The sequence below is a fragment of the Anarrhichthys ocellatus genome, unplaced genomic scaffold (assembly GCF_004355925.1).
Source record: "Anarrhichthys ocellatus isolate YVR2014 unplaced genomic scaffold, GSC_Weel_1.0 scaffold203, whole genome shotgun sequence".
In the NCBI taxonomy this organism is placed as follows: domain Eukaryota; kingdom Metazoa; phylum Chordata; class Actinopteri; order Perciformes; family Anarhichadidae; genus Anarrhichthys; species Anarrhichthys ocellatus.
Genome location: NW_022280233.1, coordinates 122,941 through 137,398, shown reverse-complemented (window position 1 = coordinate 137,398; position 14,458 = coordinate 122,941). Strand labels below are relative to the sequence as shown.

At 41.5% G+C, this 14,458-nt stretch overlaps 1 protein-coding gene across 4 annotated transcripts in view; it reads right to left on the bottom strand.

Moving 5' to 3' along the window:
• The window catches only part of LOC116400776 (transcription factor COE3-like), a 36,675-nt gene extending 22,594 nt beyond the window's left edge, over nucleotides 1-14,081 (bottom strand). For all 4 annotated transcript variants that reach the window (XM_031878805.1, XM_031878807.1, XM_031878806.1 and 1 more), the window contains exons 1-6: nucleotides 13,677-14,081; nucleotides 11,692-11,848; nucleotides 11,191-11,254; nucleotides 10,847-10,902; nucleotides 10,114-10,187; nucleotides 8,013-8,081 (exon numbers count right to left, since the gene is read on the bottom strand). In XM_031878805.1, coding sequence (XP_031734665.1) covers nucleotides 8,013-8,081; nucleotides 10,114-10,187; nucleotides 10,847-10,902; nucleotides 11,191-11,254; nucleotides 11,692-11,848; nucleotides 13,677-13,798 — 542 coding nt within the window. In that variant the 5' untranslated portion in view covers nucleotides 13,799-14,081. The remainder of the gene's footprint in view (nucleotides 1-8,012; nucleotides 8,082-10,113; nucleotides 10,188-10,846; nucleotides 10,903-11,190; nucleotides 11,255-11,691; nucleotides 11,849-13,676) is intronic.
• Between the last annotated feature and the right edge of the window lie 377 nt (nucleotides 14,082-14,458).

The window sequence follows — 14,458 nt, the reverse complement described above, 5'->3', positions numbered from 1 at the left end:
ACACACACACACACACACACACACACACACACACACACACACACACATACACACATACACACACCATTACTGCTCATATTTACGAGCAGGGAATCAGGATGTGTCGCAGATTCATGTCGAGGAAGAATAGAAGTCACACAGACACTAAAACTGAACACACACCGACAGTGAAAACACACACACACACACACACTCACACACACACTCTGCAGGAGTTAATGTGCTCCATGAGGTAGAAAATGTAGTCGCAGTGTGAGGAGGAATTATACTGATGGTAATGTACTGCCAGACTGTGTGTGTGTGTGTGTGAGTGTGTGTGTGTATGTGTGATTTACGTGTTGATGGCAGCGTTGCCTGTTAATCTGATACGAGTCATTTAAACTGTTCCGCTTCATCTTTACTTAAAGCAGCTGCTGCTTAAAAGAAAACTTCAAGACAAGTAGACATGTCCTCCCTGCAATAGTTTGAAGCCTCACAAACATATCAATATAAGCACACATACACACACACACACACACACACACACACACATTCACGCACACACATGTTCCCATATGACTCGGATGTTAACTATAAAATGAGAAAATGATATCTGTTTAACAAAAACAAGACTAAATTAATATTAATACATTTGAATATAAATGAGAGCTGTCAGACATTATTAATTAGAGATTATCATTCAGAGATAATTAATCTGAGATAATTAATCCGACATTATTAGATAATTGATGACGACTGTTGATTAGCAGCAGTGAGTTTATGTTTCACGTTGTTTTTTGCTCTAATTTTCTTATTTTAAATCTTTCTCTGTAATTCTTCACTGTTTCTTTCAGCATGTGACATATTAAAGTTTGATCGAACATTTTACTTTGTACGATGGATCATCTTTTGCTTACAGCTTGTTTTTCCTTCTTATCTTTTTATTAACTATAATTATTCATTGTTATAAAAACTACAACATATATGACTAGTGATTGTTTTGTTACAATGAAAGTTATTCCGACCTACTTTGACAACCGCAGAAGTCAACAGCAAGGAGAAAGACACACACACGCACAAAAGTTCATCGGTTCGTGTAATTGGAGACTAGAAAAGCTGTCAGGAAGCTGTGTGTACTCAACATGATGTTCATCGTGTTCTAAAGGTCTTCTCATTGTGTTCTCATCTCAAACCTGATGGACTTCAGCACCACGGACAGAGTCTACGGGCTGACGGACTTCAGCACCACGGACAGAGTCTAAGGGCTGACGGACTTCAGCACCACGGACAGAGTCTAAGGGCTGACGGACTTCAGCACAACGGACAGAGTCTACAGGCTGACGGACTTCAGCACCAGGGACAGAGTCTAAGGTCTGACGGACTTCAGCACCAGGGACAGAGTCTAAGGTCTGACGGACTTCAGCACCAGGGACAGAGTATACGGTCTGACGGACTTCAGCACCACGGACAGAGTCTAAAGTCTGCCGGACTTCAGCACCATGGACAGAGTCTGTAGTCTGATGGACTTCAGCACCACATAAAGAATCTAAAGTCTGATGGACTTCAGCACCATGGACAGAGTCTAAAGTCTTCAGCACCACGGACAGAGTCTCTATCTAACGCAGTAGTGTGATTGGAGATGAGCCGCTGGAGGAGGAAGTATCCACATGCCTGAAGTCGGACGGATGGAAGTTGGTTTGCTTCACTGTGGAGATCTAAAGGTGGAATCACCGATGGAGGCAGATGATTATTTAGCAGAAGGATCATTAGATTAGTTTAGTGATTACATTTAAGGCAGCAAGAGACACTTAAGTATTCAAGCAGAGGAGCAAAAGCACAGTAAAGTGCAGAGTAGTATACAGAGTACACAGACTGAATTACAGAATAACCAGAAGCATATATGTGCAATAAACAGCCTATGAGCAGTATGAACTGTGTGTGTGTGTGTTCATGTGTTCATGTGTGTGTGAGTGTGTGTGTGTGGTCAGATGTGTTTGGGCCTGTCCGTCTAATTAACACCAAATGCTGGACAGGTTTTCGACTAATTATAATCAGCAGCTAGTTTGAACATGGAGCTAATTAACAGCTATTATGAGGAACAGATATTTAAAGGATGATCACAGATAACAGAGCGTTGTTATATATTATAATATAATTAGTACGCTTTCACTTTAACTTCATCTTCATTTTTTTAACCGTTAATTTTATTAAATGTTGTTGAAATTATCTTTTCTGTTAATATTATTTGAGTGTGACTGATGAGCAGTCGACGTGATTCAGTTTAAAAAAGCTGAAACGGATAAAACAGATTTGAGATCTACGGCAGACAGACGGGGTCAAACTGAGCGACAGGGAGATTCAGACTTTGACATTTTACTGCTAAACAACTTAATGTCAGCTGTCAATCACTGCTGTCACACACACACACACACACACACACACACACACACACACACACACACACACACACACACACACACACATACACAGGTTTTTCCAAGTCTGGAGAGTCGTCCTGCATTTCCAGACTGGATTGTGTGATGTGAAGAGAGGGGGAGGAGGAGATAGTTAAATGAGGAGATAATGAGGAGTCCATCATCTCACCTCTACATGTTACAGTGAATGAAAACAGACATTCCCATCGTCTTCTTCTGTTCTTCATCACAGTGAGGAGGAGGAGGAGGAGCTTATTCAGGTCTCGTCTACACGTAAACGGATATTTATGAAAATATTTGTCTCCTCTTCATTCATGAGAACACAGCAGGTTGTGATCAAAGCTATGTCAAAGAAAAAGACTCTTTGAGCTTATTTTCCTTTGACGTATTAACAGATGAATCAACAGTGAAACAACAGTATTTCATTATTTCTTCTTCTTCTACTTCAACATATTTAAAAGCATTAACATCTTTCAGGTACACGGTCCGATGAAGCGAAACCGACATGTGACTCATGATGAGGTGGGTTCTGCTTAGATTCCCTTTGTTGGTTCTGGAGCTGCTCACTAAGTAACAATGTTGCATCGTTTCCACATAAATACAAAGTAACCAGTTTAACCAAAACAAAGTAACCAAAGAGTTTGGAAAGATGAAAGAAAGATGCCTTTGAAAGGCGTTTTCAAAAATCTCTTTTAGTGAGTTTAAGTTCTGTTTGTGAAGATAAAAACCCGGAGGAACCGATCAACAAGCCTCAGTGTGTCACCGGTTCCTTCAGAACCATGAAAACTAGAGCGAGCAGCTGTTGATCAAACTACATTTTTGTGTAATTAAAGATGTAGAGGCTGTTTGTTGTTGGGTCTCCGGGTGGACATAGATCCACATGAGCTAGAACCCCGGGGAACCCCATCTACTGTCTCTCCAGGTGGACATAGATCCACATGAGCTAGAACCCCGAGGAACCCCATCTACTGTCTCTCCAGGTGGACATAGATCCACATGAGCTAGAACCCCGAGGAACCCCATCTGCTGTCTCTCCAGGTGAACACAGATCCACATGAGCTAGAACCCAGAGGAACCCCATCTGCTGTCTCTCCAGRTGGACACAGATCCACATGAGCTAGAACCCAGAGGAACCCAATCTACTGTCTCTCCAGGTGAACACAGATCCACATGAGCTAGAACCCTGAGGAACCCCATCTGCTGTCTCTCCAGGTGAACACAGATCCACATGAACTAGAACCCAGAGGAACTCCATCTACTGTCTCTCCAGGTGAACACAGATCCACATGAGCTAGAACCCTGAAGCTCGTTAAGCCACTTCAGAGAGGAAACAAGGAAGCGATTACATATTTAATTAATCAGCGTTTGTAATTATGTGCTGCTCTTCCCGCTAAGCTGCTTCCTCTCCGGTTTCATCTTGGAGCCCGAGGCTCTGGACCAATCACAAGCCGGGCCCTGTGTGTCGACCAATCACATATCAGCTGGATCTCATTCTGTGAAAGTTTCCTTCTTAATAACGTTGATCCTCGTAAAAACAGAATCTCATTCAGTCTTTTCTCGTTACGACTTGTTAAATCTCATTTAAAATATTAAAGAAAATTAAAAAAATGTCAAAGTTTAATTTACTGGAAACCAAAAAAGACACAAAGATATTAAAAGATTTAAATTTATACTACTACAGCTAATACTACTACTACAACTAACACTCTAATGATACTACTACAACTAATACTACTCTAATAATACTACAACAACAACTAATACTACTCTAATAATACTACAACAACTAACACTACTCTAATGATACTACTTCAACTAATACTACTCTAATAATACTACAACAACTAATACTCCAATGATACTACTACAACTAATACTCTAATGATACTACTACAACTAATACTACTATAATAATACTCCATTAATAATACTGTGATAATACTACTACGTCATCAACACATCTGAGCTAAAGATAAAGTCAATGACATCATCAGAGTGGGTTAAATGTTCAATCAGCTCGTCAACACAAAATAATGGGCAGCTGCCAATCAAACTATGTTTTAACGTCAAGCTTTATTCGGTGACACCAACTGTGTGTAACACACACACACGCACACGCACACACACACACACACACCTCCTTTCTTCCTGCCTTCCACTCTTTAGTCTTCTCTCATTAAAAGAGGAAAAAGAAACAGAAGAAAGAAGAAAGAAGCTCTAAGTGGAGGAGGAAGAAATGAAGACAGAAGTAGAGGATCTTTAAAGTATTAGCCTCTATCAATAACGACGATAAGAACATTAATTATAACAATTCTCTTCTCTTCTCAATGTATTGTTTGGTTATGTCATGAATATTAGTTGTATTGAAATGGCTACATTAAATATCACAAATGAAATGTGATGTTTGTGTGAATCCGGTCTGCTGTGTTTGAGCAGTGGCTCAGCAGCAGATGGTGCGTTCAGGGTCACACTCCTCACTCTGTTTCCCATATTCAGCTACACTTCATCTCTCCATTGACTTCCTTGCATTCATACATTTAACATTTCGCCGGCTCAGGGCCCTCTGGGGCCCCAAACATTATTCTGCTGTCAGTCACCGTGAAACACGGCCAGTAATGAGATTCTATCCAGAACCGACCGGCAGCATGAGAGGGAAATCACACCTACGCTGCTAAATGATTGACAGCACGTTGTCCTCCCATAATCCCACGCTGCAGACACCAGAGACGCTCGCAGACAGGAGATTGTACCCCAAAAAGATTCTCACATCTGGTATTCAGAGCGAGAGCGTGAAAAGATGAGAGCCGGTCCACCATCACCATCACCAGCTACAAACAGAAGACCAATCAAATCTCACCTGTGAGCATTTTATGAGACCTTAAACTTAAAGATCATTCCGATAAAACATTCTCACAGTTGGTGTTCAGATGGGAGATCGTCACATCATCACTGACCCTCAAAGACTTCTGTCTTTAGACAGAACAAAGAGCCCGAGACATCAGCGAGGCTCAATCTGTGGGACGGGACCCTTCAGGGATCTGCCAGAGAGTTCGAAAGTTGCAGTACAAGAAGCTACATCTTAAAGCTTGTTAAAAACTGCAGGTGGTCACCGATTTCTGTCCCATGAAGCACAACTAAACCTCTGAAAGTATTACATGGGCCGAAGTATTATCTCTTTTCTGAAGACAAGGTTCTGAAAAAATGTGTGTGCTTCATTCTCCCAGATGAGGAATCTCAGAGAAACGAGAAGATCTCAGACGGTCTGAAATAAGATATCATTTGAAAAACACATTAAATTGGGACGCAAAATGAAACTTTAGACACTGAACACGAAGGGAAACTGATATCCTACAACTTTGATCACTATTCTACATTAGTAATACTGATATATCACTATTCTACATTAGTAATACTGATATATCACTGTTCTACATTAGTAATACCGATATATCACTGTTCTACATTAGTAATACCGATATATCACTGTTCTACATTAGTAATACCGATATATCACTGTTCTATATTAGTAATACCGATATATCACTGTTCTACATTAGTAATACCGATATATCACTGTTCTATATTAGTAATACCGATATATCACTGTTCTATATTAGTAATACCGATATATCACTGTTCTACATTAGTAATACTGATATATCACTGTTCTATATTAGTAATACCGATATATCACTGTTCTACATTAGTAATACTGATATATCACTGTTCTACATTAGTAATACCGATATATCACTATTCTATATTAGTAATACTGATATATCACTATTCTATATTAGTATTATTGAAGACTGTTAAAGTCATCATGTTTGCAGATGATACAACTATGTTTCAACATGGGAAACCATACAACCCTCTATGTATATAGATAAATATATATATATTTATCTATATCTATACCTGTATGTGTATACACATATGTTTTTGTATTTGATTGTCTGATGTACAGAAGTCCGTGTCTTCAGCTCTGAACTAATCTTTGAGTTTTCATTCACGTTGACGTTCTTTAATTCTTTTAGACATGTTTGCAGCAGATTCATGAAAATATTTGATTCCTATTTAATTGAGATGTAAGTCAATAAAACAATCATTATTATATATCTTTCTTCACTTGATTAAAGTGAGTTCAACATGAAACAGTTTCTTGAAGCGACTCTAAATATAAAGGAGTCTGGTTGGATCAGTGTTTCTCAGCAGTCTGACCCTGACATGTTCCTGTTCACTGCACGCCGCCAAAAACACAGGAGACCTTCCCATCATGCATTTCAGCAGGCAGGGGGAGAAAAAAACACTCTGAAATATCACAACTTCTCTTTTCTGAGAGGCTGCTGAAGTCACCTCCCTCCCTCCCTCAACCCCCCATCCATCCATTGATCCATGCATTGATCCATCATCCATCCATTGACCCATTCATTGCTCCATCATCCATCCTTCCCTCCCTCCCCCCACCCCATCCATTTCTCTACCCTCCTCCCATGGTTTTATTAACCCCTCCTCAGTTTCAGAGAGAGAGAGAGAGAGAGAGAGAGAGAGAGAGAGAGAGAGAGAGAGAGGGAGGGGGGAATAAATAATCCATGGGGGAACGAGAGAAGAGGAGGGGAGGTGAAAAGAGGAGAGGAGTGCGTGTGATTCCTCATGAGGGAACAGAGAGGAGGGGAGAAGGAGGGGGGAGGAGGCAGAGTAAAATAGGAGATGAGAGGAGGAGGAGGAGGGGGAGGAGCAGTTAGACTCAGGATTATTGTTCCTTGTCGTCCTGGACCTTTTTTACACGAAGCTGCTGTCAGCTTTTGTCACAACTCCTCTATGTGAGCTCCTTTTCAACTCCTGCTCTATGTGAGCTCCTTTTCATCTCCTTTAGCAGCTTAACTCCTCTATGTGAGCTCCTTTTCACCTCCTCCTCTATGTGAGCTCCTTTTCACCTCCTCTATCTGAGCTCCTTTTCACCTCCTCCTCTATGTGAGCTCCTTTTCACCTCCTCCTCTATGTGAGCTCCTTTTCACCTCCTCCTCTATCTGAGCTCCTTTTCACCTCCTCCTCTATCTGAGCTCCTTTTCACCTCCTCCTCTATGTGAGCTCCTTTTCACCTCCTCCTCCATGTGAGCTCCTTTTCACCTCCTCCTCTATGTGAGCTCCTTTTCATCTCCTTTAGCAGCTCAACTCCTCTATGTGAGCTCCTTTTCACCTCCTCCTCTATGTGAGCTCATTTTCACCTCCTCCAGTCCTTTCTAAAGCTTCTCACTTCACCTCAGACTTCATGTAAAATGAACAGAAGGAGGAGGACAGAAATGACTCAAAGAGCATCGGAGCAAAGAATAAGTCACTTCAACTACTTTTACTTTTGTACAAACGTCTCCTGTTTGAGTCTTTGTACCACTTCAGTTACTCTGAGCATAAAGCCGCGGTGTGTGTGTGTGTGAGCATGTGTGTGTGTGTGTGTGTGTGTGAACGTCGGTGTGTGTGTGTGAGCGTGTGTGTGTGTGTGTGAGCGTGTGTGTGTGTGTGTGTGTGAGCATGGGTGTGTGTGTGTGTGTGTGTGAGCGTGGGTGTGTGTGTGTGTGTGTTTGTAGTGCGTGTGTCTACCTGTCAATGATCACGGGGTCTGACGGAGTCTCATTTCTGTTTCCACAGCTCTTCTTATCACAGCAGCGACTGACACAAAGACAGAATAATAAAAACTGGTTTAATCATTTCTGTTTGTCACAAACAAGATTCAATGTTACCTTTTGTTGAGGTACTGTAGGTACCGCAGGTACCACAGGTACCACAGGTACTGTAGCTACCGCAGGTACTACAGGTACTGTAGGTACCGCACCACAGGTACTGTAGCTACCGTAGGTACCACAGGTACTACAGGTACTGTAGGTACCACCGGTACTACACGTACTGTAGCTACCGCAGGTACCACAGGTACTGTAGGTACCGCACCACAGGTACTGTATCTCCAACCTCGCCTTCCTGTCCAAAGTGTTAGAGAAGGTAGTTGCTTCTCAACTTCAGGACCACCTCAAACACAACAACTTGTTTGAAACATTTCAGTCAGGATTTCGTTCAGCCCACAGCACTGAAACAGCTTTGCTCAGGGTGACGAATGACCTGTTGATGACAGCCGATGCAGGATCACATCTACCTTTCAGGCAGAACTGAATATGTCTCACTGGGAAGATGCAAGTCCAGACTGCTCCCCGTCTCCTGTGGTGTTCCGCAAGGGTCGGTCCTTGGCCCCATCCTCTTCATTATTTACATGCTCCCCCTCGGTCGTGTCATCGGCAGACATAGGATGTCTTTCCACTGTTATGCCGACGATACACAGCTCTACATCAAAACTGCCCCAAGCCCCTCTGCAGCCATGTCATGTCTCACCGCCTGTCTTGGGGAGATAAAGGCGTGGATGAGCAACAACTTTCTCCAGTTAAACAGTAGCAAAACCGAAGCCCTCCTTGTTGGCACTCCACACCAGGTTCAGTCATCCTCCATAACTCATCTCACCTTCGACGGTCAGGTCATCCCCCTCTCCTCCACAGTCACTAATCTGGGAGTTAGGTTTGACCCTTACCTGACCTTTAATGACCATATAAAACATCTGTGCAAAACCTTGTTTTATCATCTCAAAAACATCTCCAAACTCTGCCCCACTTTAACCCAGTCAGATGCAGAGAAGCTGGTCCACGCCTTTATCTCCTCAAGACTGGACTACTGTAACTCACTCTTCACTGGGATCACTGCCAAGAACATCCAGAAGTTCCAATACATCCAAAACAGCGCTGCCAGGATCCTGATGAGAGTCCGGAAGTATGAGCACATAACACCCATTCTGCACTCACTACACTGGCTCCCTGTCTTATTGACTACAAAGTCCTACTACTCACACATAAATGCATAAATGGACACGCACCTCCCTACCTACAAGACCTCATCACACCCCAAATCTCCACCCGCACCCTTAGATCATCAAACAGCTCGCTCCTCCAGGTCCCCAACACCAAGCTCCGCACCATGGGCGACCGGGCCTTTGGCTCGGCAGCTCCACGCCTATGGAACAGACTCCCTGACCACCTAAGGGCAACACAGACACTGGTCTCTTTTAAAACTGGCCTAAAAACCTTTCTATTCAGGAAGGCGTTTCTGACCTAAATCACTGTCCGTTATTTCTTTTGTGTTTCTGTTCATTCACTGTTTTTTTTTAATGCTTACTAGTTATTTTATTATAGTTTGTTTTAACTATGTTTTTTACTATGTACTGGCTCTGTGGCACTCTGAGATTTTTTTTAATGAAAAGTGCGTTATAAATAAAATGCATTATTATTATTACTTTAGCTACCGTAGGTCCTATAGTAGACCTAGTCGGACAGGTTGGAGATCGTCATGAAATGATCCGTTGGTCTTTTTGCAGGTCTCAGGTCTGGTTGCTGGTTCTTGGGTCTCTGTGAACCGGTTCTGACCGTCTTCCAGTCTCACATTCTTGACTGAACTCTGGACTACTTGCTCAAGGACTAAGAGTCTCATTAGGTCGGCAATGGTCAGACCTGGTCTTCGGGTGTAGGTGGACCAGGTTGAGGTGTGACAGGGCAGAGTGGTACCAGGTTTAACAGATTTGAGGGCCAGGTGTGACGGTGTAATCACGGTGGACTCACACTTCAGGAGGTCCGAGTACAGGTTCAGAAGCAGAGGGAGAAGGTCTTACCTGCACATGATCTCATGAGTCAGCAGGACTCGGCACATCTCTGGATTCTTATCCTGTCCTTCATAGATGATGGCCTGAAACACACACACACACACACACACACACACACACACACACACACACACACACAAAGGTGTGTTCAGGTGTCTGTAAAGCTGCAGCTCATTTCAGAAACAACTCCAGTGATTCGTGTAAATTAGCTTCGTCATTATTAGCCGTTAGCCTGAGTTAGCTAGTTAGCATGTGATCCTTTGAACGATGTTAATCTGTCTGAAACAGCTGGAACCAAACTCATCAAACAACGTTTAAACTCATCGAAGGACTCATTCGATTAAATGATTCAACTGCTGCTGGTTTCAATTAGTGACAAGAGAGAGAGAGAGAGAGAGAGAGAGAGAGAGAGAGAGAGAGAGAGACAGAGAGAGACAGACAGAGACAGAGAGAGAGCAAGAGAGAGAGAGACAGAGAGGGACAGAGAGAGAGACAGAGACAGACAGAGACAGAGAGAGAGCAAGAGAGAGAGAGACAGAGAGGGACAGAGAGAGAGACAGAGACAGACAGAGAGAGAGAGAGACAGAGAGGGACAGAGAGAGAGAGATTCTGATCTTCCCTCTGACATCATGACTTTGCTACGCTCTGATTGGCCAGGAGAGGAGAGACGTGAATGTTTCAATGTTAACTAACGATGTTCTTTCTTTACGTTTGTCTTCGGTTCACTTCTTTAGTGTCTCACCTGTTTGGTCATGGAGTCGATCAGCCGTACGTAGAGATCCTGCTCCGTCCTCACGCCTGAACACACAAACACATACTTATTACTGTCGTTATTGTTATCAATAATATTATTAACATTATTATTATTGTTATTAACATTAATATTGTTACTATCATCATTTACATTATTATTAACATTGTTATAATTGTTATTAACATTTTCTTATTATTATCATTTAGATTTCTTTACATATATTTCATCATCATCAGATTAAAAGTGGATTTTCACACATCAGAAGAACAACTAACGCGTTCATTAACACAACCTGTGGGGGCGGAGCTGTGCAGTAAAACAAGCGTACCCACCGTTACTGAAGAGCAGCTGCAGTTTGTAATGAATCCCGTTGTTGGTTTTCTCTCCACTCGGCTCCTGAACACAAAATATAATAATCATATTTAGAAATCAAAGACTCCTCTGGGTGTGTTTGGATTTTTCACCCTGATGGTTTCTAACTCAGCTCCACCCGAGTGTGAGGGTGCGTTTGGTTTGATGCTATCCCGACGTCTGTCACCGCTCAGACCTGTAAACTTGAGCTCAGGGGTGCGTTTGTTTTCAACTCCGGCTTCTCCCCAACTTCCTCTACCAACTCTGCACCAGCATGAAGAAGGAAGCGGTTCGATGCATTGGACTTATTAAGGTTAAGGTTAATCTTCAGGGGTGGAGTTAAGCAGGCTGTATCATGTGTGTGTGTTTGAGTTGTGAGTCAGTTTCTCCCTCACACGGACTTGTTTATTTGTCTGACTGTTCAGAGTGTGTCGGTGGTGACCTTACAGTGTATTTGGTTCGTGTCCCGGATCCTCCCTTACCTTGTCTTTCTCCACAAAGTCGACGTAGGTCGTGCGTTCGATCTCCACCGGCTGACCTTGCCGGTCGTACAGCGCCAACACGAAGTGGAAGAAGTTGGACTTCCTCAGGTTGGACGGAGGCTGCTTCTCAAAGTGAGCGCGGGCTAACCCCACCCCGCTGAGGACGGACACAAACAGCACGGTGAGACACGATATCCAACACACCCGCGTGTTTCCTGAATACATGAAGTTTCATGAAGAAGTGACGACTTTTATCAGACTGAAGAACTCAATAAATTGTGAAATTGATTATTAAATATTTCATTTTTCCTCCAAATTCAAACAAAGACATCAGTAAATCATTTCATATAACAGACGTTAATATTATTATTAAAACTCACATTAGAGTTATTTAGTCGGTGGTGACTTTGACTCCGCCCACACCTCAATGAAGACTCATTTTAAAATGTATGAAACATTTGATGAAGATGTGAAGATGATCGGTGGAGTTAAAACAGATCACCGTTAACCCCGTGTGACCTGAAGCAGCATCGCACCGGGGGTTAAATCAAACGCTCCTCAGAAGAGAAGACATCAAACATGTTGATAGTGAATCACTTTGTGACACGTTGAAATAATGATAATATAACTATAATAATAACTATAACAACAATAAAAATAATTATTCTTGTTATTATAATCAAGTGTTTGACAAAGTGAAGAGATAAATGATCTTCACGTTGGATGAGAGAGAAATTAAGATTTGAATTAAAGTAAATATTCAGAGCTTCAGGCTTTAACAACATGTTCATATAAATATTCATCATAAAGAAGTCAAACTTTGAACCGACTGAAACGATTTCCATCAATTTAATACGACGAGTCGGATTTTTAAATTCTGAGGAATTTTAATAAAAAGAGAGAAGAAAAATCAGAGAACCTGAAACACAAAATATTAAATCTATGAAATCAAGATAATAAATAAAAGAATCAGCGGATACACGTTCACAAGATCACAGGGTATTCTATTATATATACAATACTCTGAATATATATATATGTGTATATATATATATATTCATCAGAAATAAACAGATAATCTTAAAGATTGATTTCTTTATTGTTCACAAGAATAAAAAGAAAAGTCTGAATGGTTTCATCCCGATACGAGCAGAGATGAATCATTGCTTTTATATCTAAGCATCGTATAATTATTCATATTTTTAGATTCATATTGGCTCAGAAAACACATTTGATTAATTTATGTATATAATTTAAAGAACTTTGAAAATTTCACTATGAAGCAGAATTTGACTTTTATATTTAACCAATGCTGTCAAACTATTTCATCAGAACTATAATGTTTCAAATAAGACTAATATTAGTATATTTACAGTTAATAATCAAGTTCTAACCGATGAACATCTGCAGGATGTGAAAGTTTTTATGTTATTAAATATTATTAATAAAACATGGATTTTACTCTTTAGTTTAAACCTCAAGTATACTTAATTATATATATATATACACACATATATATATATATACATACATACATACATTTATATTTACATCTGTAAGTATAATACTCAACTAATTGTATATATTTCACATCTATAAATATAGATTTATATCTATAAATACCTTTCCATGTGTAGACTGTGATATATAACATAGTAATAAAGATGAAGGTTTATTATCTATAAATGTTCACATTGTGATGAAACATTTTTCTGTTTCTCTTTTGTGTCTCAGCTCAACATTAATAAAAAGATTTGATCCGTTCATAAATGTTCACTTTCTTCTTCTGATTAATGAGAGAGAAAAGGTTTTCCAATCAAACAAAAAATGACTTTTGATCAAAACATTTCGAATAAAAACATTTTTCATTTTCTGTTGGATGTAAAATTAGAAGATGAATTTATGATCTAAACGTTGCTGCCGACTGTCCGCCGGGACTACAGCTCCCACAATCCCTCTGGGGCGTTAGAGAGCGGCCGCTTTACCTCTGAGCCGCCGTGTTGGCGTTCACGACGCCGGTCGAATGCATCCAGGAGCGAACGGCCAGCGGCTCTTCCTTCATGCCGGCCGTGGCCCCGCGGGGAAGGTTCTCCTGGATCCCGAACATCTCCGGGGCCCCGAGGGTCCGAGACTGCACAACCACGAAGAAGAAGAAGAAGAAGAAGAATGGACAGGAAACAGAAAAGTCCAGCAGAAAACAAAAAGCAGATGTTCAGAGACTCAGAGTCCAAAACCGCTGACGAGCCGTTTTACTCTTATATCGGGTTCGATTGTTACTTATCCAACTTTTCCTCCGTTTTACATTTCATCCAACTTTTTACTCTGCGACTAACATTTCTCTTTTTTAAAGATACTTTTTTAAATTCTTGGCCGGCGTATTGAAACCTGGTTTAAAGGAAAGGAAGGAGGAGGAGGAGGAGGAGGAGGAGGAGGAGGAGGAGGAAGAAAAAATAAAAATAAAATCCTCAGAGGACAAAAAACGAGAAGAACAGAGTCGAGTCTGGACGGAGAATCGAGCGCAAGCTAAGTGTCTTTTTTTCTTTTCCCCAAAGAGAGGAGGAGAGAGGAGGAGACAGGAGTGATGATGGAGGGATGAGGAGTGGAGGAGAAACTCTCAGCCCTGCGGCCCCACAGGACTGGACGCCAAAACCCAAAAACCCCACGGGTCTTCCTCTGAGCTGCTGACGACATCACAGCCAGGGGCGGAGCCTGACCATTTAAGGACAGGAAGGTGAGAGAGGGTGTGTGTGAGAGTGTGAGTGTCTGA